Source organism: Cydia fagiglandana, chromosome 3 (genome assembly GCF_963556715.1).
Source record: "Cydia fagiglandana chromosome 3, ilCydFagi1.1, whole genome shotgun sequence".
In the NCBI taxonomy this organism is placed as follows: domain Eukaryota; kingdom Metazoa; phylum Arthropoda; class Insecta; order Lepidoptera; family Tortricidae; genus Cydia; species Cydia fagiglandana.
In genome coordinates this window covers 19,122,081-19,135,925 of record NC_085934.1, presented here as the reverse complement: position 1 = coordinate 19,135,925, position 13,845 = coordinate 19,122,081, and the positions used below count along the sequence as shown (strand labels likewise).

The window sequence follows — 13,845 nt, the reverse complement described above, 5'->3', positions numbered from 1 at the left end:
GAGAAATAGTGTGAATACCGACTCCCTTCCGTGTTGCTCGAAGCTCAGGTCAGATCCCGAGTAGGAGTGTCGCCACGGGGGCATGTCAACAGGTGCGCCATGGTTTGCGGTACTAGGCTGTTTGAAGGAACCTCGACACGAAACAAGAAGACTAAAGAGGGTATATAGTAGGGTCAGTAAGTAACACAAATGTATGGAAGTGCATGCACTTTAGTCTCAGGCCATGCCGCTTGGCACGATTGTTCCTTAGGTCAAACAAAGTTGATCTGGCCCGGTAGCCAGGAGATCGTACCATGCAGACCCCCCAAGAAGGGGGGGGGGAAGGGTCGGCTCCCCAGGTCCAATCTATGCTATATTCCTTCCTAGTCTTAGCAACTAGGGCAAGTTATATATCATTTTCGTATAAATTAGGGACGAGGAATTCATTTCTGAAATAATTATTATGCCTTTCCATACAAAAAAAAAGATTTTTACAAAACATGAAAATGTTATGTAATTTTTTGTGACAATTTTGGATGTTACAATCACAGTGTGGCGATTTGCACTAAATAAAAATTTGGACGATGTAGCCCATGTATTCTTTATTCTGGAAAATATCACTTTATAGTAGGCATTCATACATTATTTTGTAATAAAAAAATAATTTATAGCGCGTGGCGGTAACAATTTCCATACAAATGGAACTATGCCCAAAATGAAAGATTAAAAATGTTTACTAAAACACTGAATTTGACATTTTAAAAGTTTAAATATAATGTTTTAATCATTTTTCCATGCGTTTTTGCCCTTTTTTGGTACAAATTTGTTGTTTTTATTTTTCTTCCACACAAACTTTCTCCCCCCCATTTCCCCCCCTTAAGCGTTGATTTTATAAAATTTTATTTTATTTTAAACTTAAACCTGTTGCATTTAATTGATGTTGAAAATTTCAGCTTTATATCTTCAGGGGTTTAGATTGTATGATGTCTGGAAGTAAGCAGAGTTTTGTTAGATATTATAATGTATGGGATATTATGAAATAAAATGTCTTTAGCTCAAACACATGTAGATCCTAAATTACCGAACATTTTAACCTGAACGTTTGAACATCGATTAATTACAAAAGGAATAAGTTAGTTATAAAAACAAATTTAAAAATATCTACCCTTAAGGGGGGAAAGGGGGGGGGGGGGCGAAAGTTTGTATGGAGAAAAATAAAAACAACAAATTTGTACCAAAAAAGGGCAAAAACGCATGGAAAAATTATTAAAACATAATGTTTAAACTTTTAAAATGTCAAATTCAGTGTTTTAGTAAACATTTTTAATCTTTGACTTTGGGCATAGTTACATTTGTATGGAAATCGTTACCGCCACGCGCTATAAATTATTTTTTTTTTACAAAAAAATGTATGAATGCCTACTATAAAGTGATATTTTCCAGAATAAAGAATACATGGGCTACATCGTCCAATTTTTTATTTAGTGCAAATCGCCACACTGTGATTGTAACATCCAAAATTGTCACAAAAAATGACATAACATTTTCATGTTTTGTACAAAAAACATTTTTTTTGTATGGAAAGGCATAATAATTATTTCAGAAATGAATTCCTCGTCCCTAATTTATACGAAAATGATATATAACTTGCCCTAGTTGCTAAGACTAGGAAGGAATATAGCATAGATTGGACCTGGGGAGCCGACTCTTTCACCCCCCCTTTTTGGGGGGTCTGCATGGTACGATCTCCTGTCTACCGGGCCAGATCAACTTTGTTTGACCTAAGGAACAATCATGCCAAGCGGCATCGCCTGAGACTAAAGTGCATGCTAAATGACCTTACTGACCCTACTATATAAAAAAGGTTAATTTACAATGGTTGATTTTAAGGTTTGAAATCATTGTTACTTCACGAACGATCGATGTCCGAGTCTATATCTATGTAGATGGTAATGGTTTCAAAGGCAAGTGGACCAACGAGCGTCGATAAACTGTCACGGTCGCCATGTACCGGATGGCATTAGGAAGGATGTAAATCAAACAAATGTTAGACTCGAACTGAACTATATTGGATAATAAGAACGATTATATAGTGTACATACAGTTGAATATACATAGCGTTGATTACTTACCACTACAAATAAGATGTAATATTGTGTTGCAGGGTACCCAGTGTCGGTGTCGGGCGTCATCACGGTCCCTGTGTCGGCGTCCGTGTACCAGTCCATGGTGGCGTCCATGCAGCAGCAAGATGGCGTGTGCGTGGCGCCGCTAGTGCAGGTACTGTACCCGTTACTGCCCATTTGTGCCATTTTGAGGTTCATGTTTTAGGGTACCATCACGCTCCGTGATTGCTGCGCCATTTAGGGTCCTAGCTAAATTGGTTGTTCAATACTTACGCTACCTACTCAGAATGAGAGAGGATCGGGTGTCTTGGGACGGCCGACTGGTCTGAAGCAATGTAACGAACCTATCCTACCTATCTATTGGTTTAATCTGGCTACCGTAAAAACATTACACTGCACGGGAACATTACGATTTGCCTGATCTTACGATCGGCTGCTGACATATAGGTCAAACCTGCTCTAGTTAGTAGGGTCAGTAAGGAACACAAATGTATGGAAGTGCATGCACTTTAGTCTCAGGCGATGCCGCTTGGCACGATTGTTCCTTAGGTCAAACAAAGTAGATCTGGCCCGGTAGCCAGGAGATCGTACCATGCAGACCCCCCAAGAAGGGGGGGGGGAAGGGTCGGCTCCCCAGGTCCAATCTATGCTATATTCCTTCCTAGTCGCAACTAGGGCAAGTTATATATCATTTTCGTATAAATTAGGGACGAGGAATTCATTTCTGAAATAATTATTATGCCTTTCCATACAAAAAAAATGTTTTTTGTACAAAACATGAAAATGTTATGTCATTTTTTGTGACAATTTTGGATGTTACAATCACAGTGTGGCGATTTGCACTAAATAAAAAATTGGACGATGTAGCCCATGTATTCTTTATTCTGGAAAATATCACTTTATAGTAGGCATTCATACATTATTTTGTAATAAAAAAATAATTTATAGCGCGTGGCGGTAACAATTTCCATACAAATGGAGCTATGCCCAAAATCAAAGATTAAAAATGTTTACTAAAACACTGAATTTGACATTTTAAAAGTTTAAATATAATGTATTAATAATTTTTCCATGCGTTTTTGCCCTTTTTTGGTACAAATTTGTTGTTTTTATTTTTCTTCCACACAAACTTTCTCCCCCCCATTTCCCCCCTTAAGCGTTGATTTTATAAAAAAATATTTTATTTTAAACTTAAACCTGTCGCATTTAATTGATGTTGAAAATTTCAGCTTTATATCTTCAGGGGTTTAGATTGTACAGTGGAACCTGGATAATTGCAATCTCAAGGGGCCGGCCATTTTTCGTCAATTAACCAGGTTTTTCATTTAAGCATGTCGTGTCAATTAACGAGGTTCAAAAAATGGTTGTGTCAATTATAGAGGTTTTCATTAATAGAGGTTGCGTTCTGACAAATTTCTTTTATAGAGGTGTAAATCGAAAGTAGATTTACACGCTTACGTTCTGGGTTTCTAGTCTATAAAAAAGCTATATATACAGGGTGGAAAGGCTCGACGATCCTTTCCGCAAAAGGGGGATTGTTTAGCCTAAGCTCTATATTTTCTCCATAGAAACTATCCCAACTAGCAAAATAGTCGTATAAGAATTGATTTACTCAGCCTGTAATCGCATAACAGCCGAGTTACGGTTGTTGAAACACCAATATATCGTATAATAGCGGTTAACTCGACTATTTAGCAATTTTCGCTAATTAGTGCTATAATCATGTCGTATAAACGTTTATAGCACTATCTTTTAGCACTTTTATTCCACCTTTTAATAAATGCTGAATTAGCGCTACTAAATCACTTTTATTCAGCATAATTGTTCTATTAAAATCATGTAACAGCTATAGAATAGCTAATTGTCTGAATAAGGCGCTTTAATACAACTGTTACTCAACTCTCTTCTCTGTTGCTATAAAAGCCTATTAAAAGCAATCCAATAACCATTTGGCAACAATGCTGCTGTAACAGCGCGCTTATATCATAATTCGGGTAATGGGGCTCAAACCGCTGTTATAGGAGCTGAAGTGTATTTACAGGTTTTATTCAAAATGTATTCAGCTTAGAGTACTTTTAAAGAGTTTTGAACTACATTAACAGCACAAGTCAGCCATGTTGTACGTTTCAATATAGTCCGGTGGCCAACTGCATGAAACCCTACCTGATAAAAAAATAGAAAATCCTACTCTGTAGGGGTAGCTGACTTTTAGTAGCATCAACTGCTCTTGGTCGGCCGCGGCTTAATTTCGCAAATTTTGCGTAAATGGCAAAATAGTGGCACTAAAATTCATCAAAAAAAAACCCCATCGTATAATAGAATGAAACTTGCAGGGTAGGATAGCTGCCTTTGAGGACAGCAAAACAAAAGTGGTCAGCTACATCCTGTGTTGGCAGGTTCCTGTGTTCGACCGAATTTGTGGTACCACGTGACAACTACAATTTACCTCATCGAAAAATAGAATGAAAAAAAATGATTGTAATACCTACATTAAATTTGTTGACGTATGTCTTGGTCGGCCTCACCTTAGCCTGATAGCTTTTGCAGTCCGTCCGCATTAAAAAAAATGTGAATGGCAGCAATCCTAACCATACAAGTGACATCCTATTTTTCGATGAAGTAAATTGTAGCTCACGTGGTACCACAAATTCGGTCGGACACAGGAACCTGCCAACACAGGATGTAGCTGACCACTTTTGTTTTTTTTATGAATATTTGTACCACTTTTTTGCCATTTGCGCAAAATTTGCCAAGTTAAGCCACGGCCGACCAAGAGCAGTTGAAGCTGCTAAAAGTCAGCTACCCCCACAGAGTAGGATTATTCTATTTTTTTATCAGGTAGGGTTTCATGCAGTCGGCCACCGGACTATAAATCCATAAACATGGCGACAACATGTGCTATAAGTGTAGCAGTAAACGCAGTTACTCGACTTATAGTCGAATTAATGAGATATAACAGAAACTAGATCGTGTAAGCAAATTTTTACTTATTTTAATTAATATTTTTTTTATTGAAATTTAAGAAAATAGGCGGCCTATGAATATATATGAACCAGTGCCTTTGGTTTTATCAATAAAGTATTTTTCGCGCTAGGTTTTACTGTATTACGTGTACTTACAGACAGTAAAAACTTATGTACACAATCACGGTAAAAATAAATGTCATGGATGACAGCAGTAAGAAAATACTTAAGTACCTTTTTGTTTTAATAGATACGTGAAGACGATTTAGGCCTCAAACTTATTAATCAAATAATTGAAATATAATCGCTTACCTGAGATCGTTTTTAGCACATATTAGTTGAATAAAAGCATTTACTGCACTCTTACACATTTAAAATGCCGAGTAAAAGCAATTCGGCTACTTTTACGAAACATTTTTGCCGAGAAAAAGCAGTGCAGCTGCTTTTATAGAACACTTTCACTGAGTAATAGCAAATTGATAATGTTTATAGAACAAATAATCGAATAAAAGCACTATCGTTGCTATTAAAACACTAGAAGCGCTTTATATCAACTTTTACTCAACTCTTACAGCATCGATTTGCTTCTTATACAGCGCTTACTCTATTTTTATAACACTTTTAGTCTGTATAAGTGCGCCTTTTCGCGTTGAGTAAACGCTTACAGGACTTTTATTCGACTGTTTTTACACCGTTTATAGCACCAAAAAGCGAAAATAAAAACGTGCTCTCAACTTTTATAGCACATAGATTTGCTAGTTGGGATGTTAATATGGACAGCCGTTTCTAAATTATGGCCTTTTAAACATTCATGCAAAAAACTACTTTGTTCCAACCCTAACAGGTGACAGGGTCAATGAACTTACTTGTAAACAATCAATATACGACAGGAAATTATGATAATTTGTTCTAACCATTCTTAGGTCTGCTTACAACACGGTAACTCGGTAAGAATCGTTGCAGGATTTTAGTTTTCTTAGTGGTTCCACTTGTTCAATACTTGAATGAAGTAGTTGTGTTATTCTTTAATATTAATAATACTAACCACAACATTGTTCACAACGACAGTTCAAATTGTGACATTGACAACCACTCAAAAGTACGCAATTTTCTTATAAATATCTCTGGTTTCCTTGACTGATAAAAAGGTTTTAGTTTCTTAACACGTTTCACAAAAATATTTTCGAATAATTGGAAACTATCTAAAATAATAAAAAAATACAAGTAGATTGTGTTTGATGTACCAAATGAACTTGCAAAAATGAAATACTAAGAATAAATCAAGAATAAATACTTCTAGGTATTTAACCTAACTAACAAACCTTCTTGCGTGGTAGGAAATAGACAAGACGTCTGATGTTTGAAATTAAGTTGTCATTGAACTTTACTTATCTAATGTCATATTCTTCAAATAAAAATGCTGTTGTTACATGCTTGTGGTTATTTAAATTTGTGGGGCTGTGTAAAAGATATGGTGTACCAAACGGAATGTGAAACTGCGGACGAGACATTAAAGGCTAATTGCTGCTTTTGACAATCTGCGGAGAAAAAATTACGAAGAGCATACACTACCGTATGGGCAATGTGCGCGGGCTCGGGTGCGGGCTGCGGCGTACATTATAAGACACAGAGGTACATTTGAACACCGTATGTGAAGAGAAAATAGCGTTAAATATTGGCAAAAAGTAATTATCTAAGAAAGTAATAAAATTGTTTGTAATATTTTTGAATTCATTTGATTTATTTGTCATTTATGCGTCATTCATACCTACATCATTGCGATTCTGTCAACGATCGGAAAAAGCGTAAAGTCCCGAGCTTTCCCGACGGAGATCCTTAATCTAGCCGTCATATGCACATGCTATAGGGTTATCACCACAGTTAAAAAGTAGAAAATTTGGTATTTTTATTTTTTACTCAATTAACGATTCTTACTATTACCAATCTGCTCTGTATCACTTAAACGACCTAATACTTCCGGGAAGGATCGTCGTGCCTTTCCACCCTGTATATAGCTTTAGTCAATACTTGCACTTTTACACTACCTACATTAATTACTACTTTATTTTGCCTCATTTGGGTTTAAAAAATTCCATAGAATTGTAGAAGAAAGTTTTATTAGAATGTAAAAAGCATACTCTGTTTTTAATTTTAACAAAACTATTTCACCTACTACAGGCTGTGATAGATACCCAATAAATGAATTGAATTCTGAATGAAGATATGTACAAATAAAATGATAATTGCTATTAAAATATTGTTTCTGCTGTCTACAACTACATTTCAATTACAGAGGTAATAATTAAGACTCGTTTCAATAATAGAGGTAAAAAAGAGAGCAAAAATAACGGGTTTTTTTTAACAGTGTCAATTATAGAGGTCTTAGTTGCGATGTGGTCAATTACAGAGGCAAAATTACGAAAAGCACTAAAATCTAAATTGCATTTATAGAGGTTCCAAAATTTCAATTATAGAGGCCTTTTGGTCTCAAGGGACCGGGACCGGACTTTTGGTTGCAATTATTGAGGTTTTCCATTTATCCAGGTGCCAATTAACCAGGTTTCACTGTATAATGTCTGGAAGTAAGCAGAGTTTTGTTAGATATTATAATGTATGGGATATTATGAAATAAAATGTCTTTAGCTCAAACACATGTAGATCCTTAACTACCGAACATTTTAACCTGAACGTTTGAACATCAAATTTGTACAACAAATTTGTACCAAAAAAGGGCAAAAACGCATGGAAAAATTATTAAAACATAATATTTAAACTTTTAAAATGTCAAATTCAGTGTTTTAGTAAACATTTTTAATCTTTGACTTTGGGCATAGTTCCATTTGTATGGAAATCGTTACCGCCACGCGCCATAAATTATTTTTTTTTTACAAAAAATTGTATGAATGCCTACTATAAAGTGATATTTTCCAGAATAAAGAATACATGGGCTACATCGTCCAATTTTTTAGTGCAAATCGCCACACTGTGATTGTAACATCCAAAATTGTCACATAAAAATGACATAATAGTCCGGGAGCCGGCTGCATGAAACAAACCTCATCAAAAAATAGAATATACCTACCCTGTAGAGGTACCTGACATTTAGTAGATTCCAACGCACTTGGTCGGCCTAGGCTTAACCTGGCAGATTTTGTACAAATGGCAAAAACGTTGGACAAAAATTCATCAAAAAAAACCTCATCGAAAAATAGAATGAAACTTGTATGGTAGGATACCTGACCTTGAGGACAGTAAAAAAAAAAGTGGTCGGCCTCACCTTAGCCTGGCAGTTTTTGCAGTCCGACCAGATTTATTGGGTCACGTGAGAGCTACAATTTACCTCATCGAAAAATAGAATGAAACAAACGGATTATAATAGCTAAAATAAGCCTGTTGACGTATGTCTTGGTCGGCCTCACCTTAACCTGGCAGTTTTTGCAGTCCGACCAGATTTATAAAAAAATCATCAAAAATTTTTTATCGATAAATCGTATGAAACTTGTATGGTACGATAGCTGCCTTTGAGGACAGTAAAAAAAAAATGGTCGGCCAAATCCTGTGTTTGCAGGTTCCTGTGTCCGACCAATTTTGTGGTACCACGTGAGAGCTACAATTTACCTCATCGAAAAATAGTATGAAACAAACGGATTATAATAGCTAAAATAAGCCTGTTGACGTATGTCTTGGTCGGCCTCACCTTAACCTGGCAGTTTTTGCAGTCCGACCAGATTTATAAAAAAATCATCAAAAATTTTTTATCGAAAAATCGTATGAAACTTGTATGGTACGATAGCTGCATTTGAGGACAGTAATAAAAAAATGGTCGGCCAAATCCTGTCTTTGCAGGTTCCTGTGTCCGACCAATTTTGTGGTACCACGTGAGAGCTACAATTTACCTCATCGAAAAATAGAATGAAACAAACGGATTATAATAGCTTAAATAAGCCTGTTGACGTATGTCTTGGTCGGCCTCACCTTAACCTGGCAGTTTTTGCAGTCCGACCAGATTTATAAAAAAATCATCAAAAATTTTTTATCGAAAAATCGTATGAAACTTGTATGGTACGATAGCTGCCTTTGAGGACAGTAAAAAAAAAGTGGTCGGCCAAATCCTGTGATGGCAGGTTCCTGTGTCCGACCAATTTTGTGGTACCACGTAAGAGCTACAATTTACCTCATCGAAAAATAGAATGAAACAAACGGATTATAATAGCTAAAATAAGCCTGTTGACGTATGTCTTGGTCGGCCTCACCTTAACCTGGCAGTTTTTGCGGTCCGACCAAATATATAAAAAAAAATTAAAAAATTTTTTATCGAAAAATCGTATGAAACTTGTATGGTACGATAGCTGCCTTTGAGGACAGTAAAAAAAAATGGTCGGCCAAATCCTGTGTTGGCAGGTTCCTGTGTCCGACCAATTTTGTGGTACCACGTGAGAGTTACAATTTACCACATCGAAAAATAGAATGAAACAAACGGATTATAATAGCTAAAATAACCCTGTTGACGTATGGCTTGTTACGGGCGGCTTTCATAAATTCAATGTGGCAGTGTGCGGCAGAATCCACTTGCATCAAATTTGATGCAACACATTGTGGCTGGACATTAAGAGATGAAATGTATAAGATCAAATGGTTTGAAGGACACATAACGCCTTTGCGAGTCGAAGAAATAACAATAAGATAATCACTTAATATATGTGAGGTTCTCTTGTGTATTTTTATTTATTTATATTTATTGAGAAGTTCAACAGCGTTTACATTAAATAATATACAAAAAAACATGAGAACTTATAGCATAGCCAATAACAGAACTTCCTGTAATTTATTAGTTGCGAATCTATTAGTTTGTATGCATTTATTGGAATTTATGTGTTCGTGTGTGTGTGTGTGTGTGGGTGGGTGGGTGGGTGGGTGGGTGGGTGTATGTGTGTAAGTGGGTGTGATAGTGCGTGACTACCAGGAAAGTTGCTTTGCAATTTGTGATTTGAAAACACGTCTGGAGGAGAAGAAAGGGTCAATGTTTTGGAACGATTTATTATAGGTACGTGCGATTCCACTCAGAATTTAATAGAATAGAATGTTGGCCATAATTGGTACGATGACAGGGAATATGGAATAGTGTGGTGTGACGAGTTCGGCGCGTGGGAGCGCGGAGCCCTAACTGTGACAGCAATCCAACGCAGTCTAGATGCCCGTTGAGAACATCGTGGAGGAACATTTTACCATTTATTTAAATTTTGGAAGGATCACGTGCAGTTTTTCCTCTTATATTACAAGTGTTCGATTGAAAACTAAGCTTTGGTGTATACCTGGATCACCTGCACGTACAAGAAGGCGTTTCATATACGCCCGCCCATCAGATAGGTACACAAAGTCATGATGCGTATGGAATACAGCATGTGTGGTCCTATTCTAGCTAGATATGAGCGCCGATAGGCATTTAGCCGGCGGCGGCGCGCCGGTCAAAATCGGTCGGCGGCGGCGGCGAATCGGCGGCGTGGCCTTGAAACACCTCTGATTAATGAAAAAGGAATCCAAACCAAAATTTTACCGTAAATACATGTTTTTGCTGTAAGGAAGTTATAAAATAAGTGCATTTTTCAATTTCAAGGATAATTTATTGAATAAAGGTACGAAAATGGTTTATACAGTACAAACGGTATCGCGCGGTATCGCGGTATCTTAATCTTGGCGAGACCCTGGCCGGAAGATCTTTGCGAGGTCCTTATCTTTTGTGCTAAGTAAAAAGTAGCAGATTGACTGTATCAGGGAAACGTCTTGTCGATAGTCCAAAGAGCCGAAGTGAGGATAATCAAGCTCCGTCAATAACCAATATCGACCCAACAAAACCGATTGATGTCAAAAAGTGAGGCCCAAGGTCGAGCTCTACCTAACACCGAAGACCTGATTCCGACGCCTTCCCATGCGAGGCCAGAGGCTGAGCTGCAGGTAAGCATACAGGCCGAATGCCTGGAGCGCCAATTGTGGCGCGCTTCTGTGCGAGGCCGAAGGTCAAGCTGCAAGAGAGCAGAGCTTGGAATTGAACTAGTGGTCCAGTGTAAGCAAGTCCGAAGACCGATAAAGACTGAGGCCATAGTATTAAAAACCTGGAGTTTTCCTGCAGGCGGAGTCGTGCCTGAAAGGCCGTGTTGCAGTGGAGCTAAGATCGGACAAAAACGAATGACCAAGTATTTTAAAAGAGCACCAAACGGGGCGGAAAACTTGCGAGGGTCAGGTAGCGGCTTACTTCTATGCGAGCGATGCGAGGCCATAGATTGAGCTGCAAGAGAGCAAAGCTTGAAATTTGAACAATGGCCAAGTTCCAATGAGAGCCGATTCCGTTTCCGACGCCCTTCCGTGCGTAGCCAACGGCCAGACCTTCGGACATAAAAACGCTGAAATCAACCCCCTTTTTACACCTTTTAAAGACATTCAACCATGATAGCAATGGTCAAATTCGCAGTAAATGATGGATGAGTTAACCAGGTGGCAAAATTGGCAATTTTGTTGCCCTAAGACTAGTAGCGCGGTTACTAGACAGAAAAGTTTGAATTTACCATTGATATTTTTGAATTATATAGACCTAAAATACATTTTGAATGTCTATAAACTATTCGGAGTGGCGCCGTTAAAGATCTAAACTAGATAAAAAATTATATTATCTGATTCTGAAAGTAGTAGTACCTAACAACTAACAAGGTCACGCCGATGCCACGCCGATAGCGCAGCGTCGGCGGCGGCGGCGCGTAAATTTTGTCGGCGGCGGCGGCGCGCCGGCGCGGCGCTCATATCTAATTCTAGCTGTCACGTGGTATCACAAATGGTCGGACTGCAAAAACTGCCAGGCTACGGTGAGGCCGACCAAGCCATACGTCAACAGGTTTATTTTAGGTATTATAATCCGTTTGTTTCATTCTATTTTTCGATGAGGTAAATTGTAGCTCTCACGTGGTACCACAAAATTGGTCGGACACAGGAACCTGCCAACACAGTATTTGGCCAACCACTTTTTTATTACTGTCCTCAAAGGCAGCTATCGTACCATACAAGTTTCACACGATTTTTCGATAAAAATTTTTTGATGATTTTTTTATAAATTTGGCCGGACTGCAAAAACTGCCAGGTTAAGGTGAGGCCGACCAAGACATACGTCAACAGGCTTATTTAAGCTATTATAATCCGTTTGTTTCATTCTATTTTTCGATGAGGTAAATTGTAGCTCTCACGTGGTACCACAAAATTGGTCGGACACAGGAACCTGCAAACACAGGATTTGGCCGACCATTTTTTTTTTACTGTCCTCAAAGGCAGCTATCGTACTATACAAGTTTCATACGATTTTTCGATAAAAAAAATTTGATGATTTTTTCATAAATTTGGTCGGACTGCAAAAACTGCCAGGTTAAGGTGAGGCCGACCAAGACCTACGTCAACAGGCTTATTTTAGCTATTATTATCCGTTTGTTTCATTCTATTTTTCGTTGAGGTAAATTGTAGCTCTCACGTGGTACCACAAAATTGGTCGGACACAGGAACCTGCCAACAAAGGATTTGGCCGACCACTTTTTTTTTACTGTCCTCAAAGGCAGCTATCTTACCATACAAGTTTCATACGATTTTTCGATAAAAAATTTTTGATGATTTTTTTATAAATCTGGTCGGACTGCAAAAACTGCCAGGTTAAGGTGAGGCCGACCAAGACATACGTCGACAGGCTTATTTTAGCTATTATAATCCGTTTGTTTCATTCTATTTTTCGATGAGGTAAATTGTAGCTCTCACGTGACCCAATAAATCTGGTCGGACTGCAAAAACTGCCAGGCTAAGGTGAGGCCGACCACTTTTTTTTTACTGTCCTCAAGGTCAGGTATCCTACCATACAAGTTTCATTCTATTTTTCGATGAGGTTTTTTTTGATGAATTTTTGTCCAACGTTTTTGCCATTTGTACAAAATCTGCCAGGTTAAGCCTAGGCCGACCAAGTGGGTTGGAATCTACTAAATGTCAGGTACCTCTACAGGGTAGGTATATTCTATTTTTTGATGAGGTTTGTTTCATGCAGCCGGCTCCCGGACTATAACATTTTCATGTTTTGTACAATTTTTATTTTTGTATGGAAAGGCATAATAATTATTTCAAAAATGAATTCCTCGTCCCTAATTTATACGAAAATGGTATATAACTTGCCCTAGTTGCTATGACTAGGAAGGAATATACCATAGATTGGACCTGGGGAGCCGACTCTTTCACCCCCCCTTTTTGGGGGGTCTGCATGGTACGATCTCCTGTCTACCGGGCCAGATCAACTTTGTTTGACCTAAGGAACAATCATGCCAAGCGGCATCGCCTGAGACTAAAGTGCATGCTAAATGACCTTACTGACCCTACTATAGTCGTAAACCCATGAGCCCATGACAGGAGATTTTATTTCAAATCATGACTCACCACTATGGGGCCGTATCATTTTAGCATGACTCTTCCTTTGACCTGAAAATTCCTTATGCTGTTCAGTATTTGTTATTTTGTTTGTTTTGCTTTTAGTTTAATAAATAAATACTGCACTGATTGGTTTGTCGGTAAATAAAATATAGTTCCACCCAAAAAAATTCCATGAACAAATATCATTACTAAATAGGCATAATTTACAGGTAGCAGCGGTTCAAGTAATACGCGTGAAAAAAGAAATCGAATAACGATACCAAAGAAACCAGTACAATGATATAATATAGAACCGTGCCATTATACTTACTAGCTAGTTTAACTATAACTTGCAC

General features: G+C 37.8%; 1 protein-coding gene across 1 annotated transcript in view; it reads left to right on the top strand.

Moving 5' to 3' along the window:
* LOC134680310 (DNA-binding protein P3A2) overlaps positions 1-13,845 on the top strand; it is a 47,106-nt gene that overhangs the window by 19,640 nt on the left and 13,621 nt on the right. Inside the window, exon 12 of the mRNA XM_063539420.1 lies at positions 2,144-2,259. Coding sequence (XP_063395490.1) covers positions 2,144-2,259 — 116 coding nt within the window. The remainder of the gene's footprint in view (positions 1-2,143; positions 2,260-13,845) is intronic.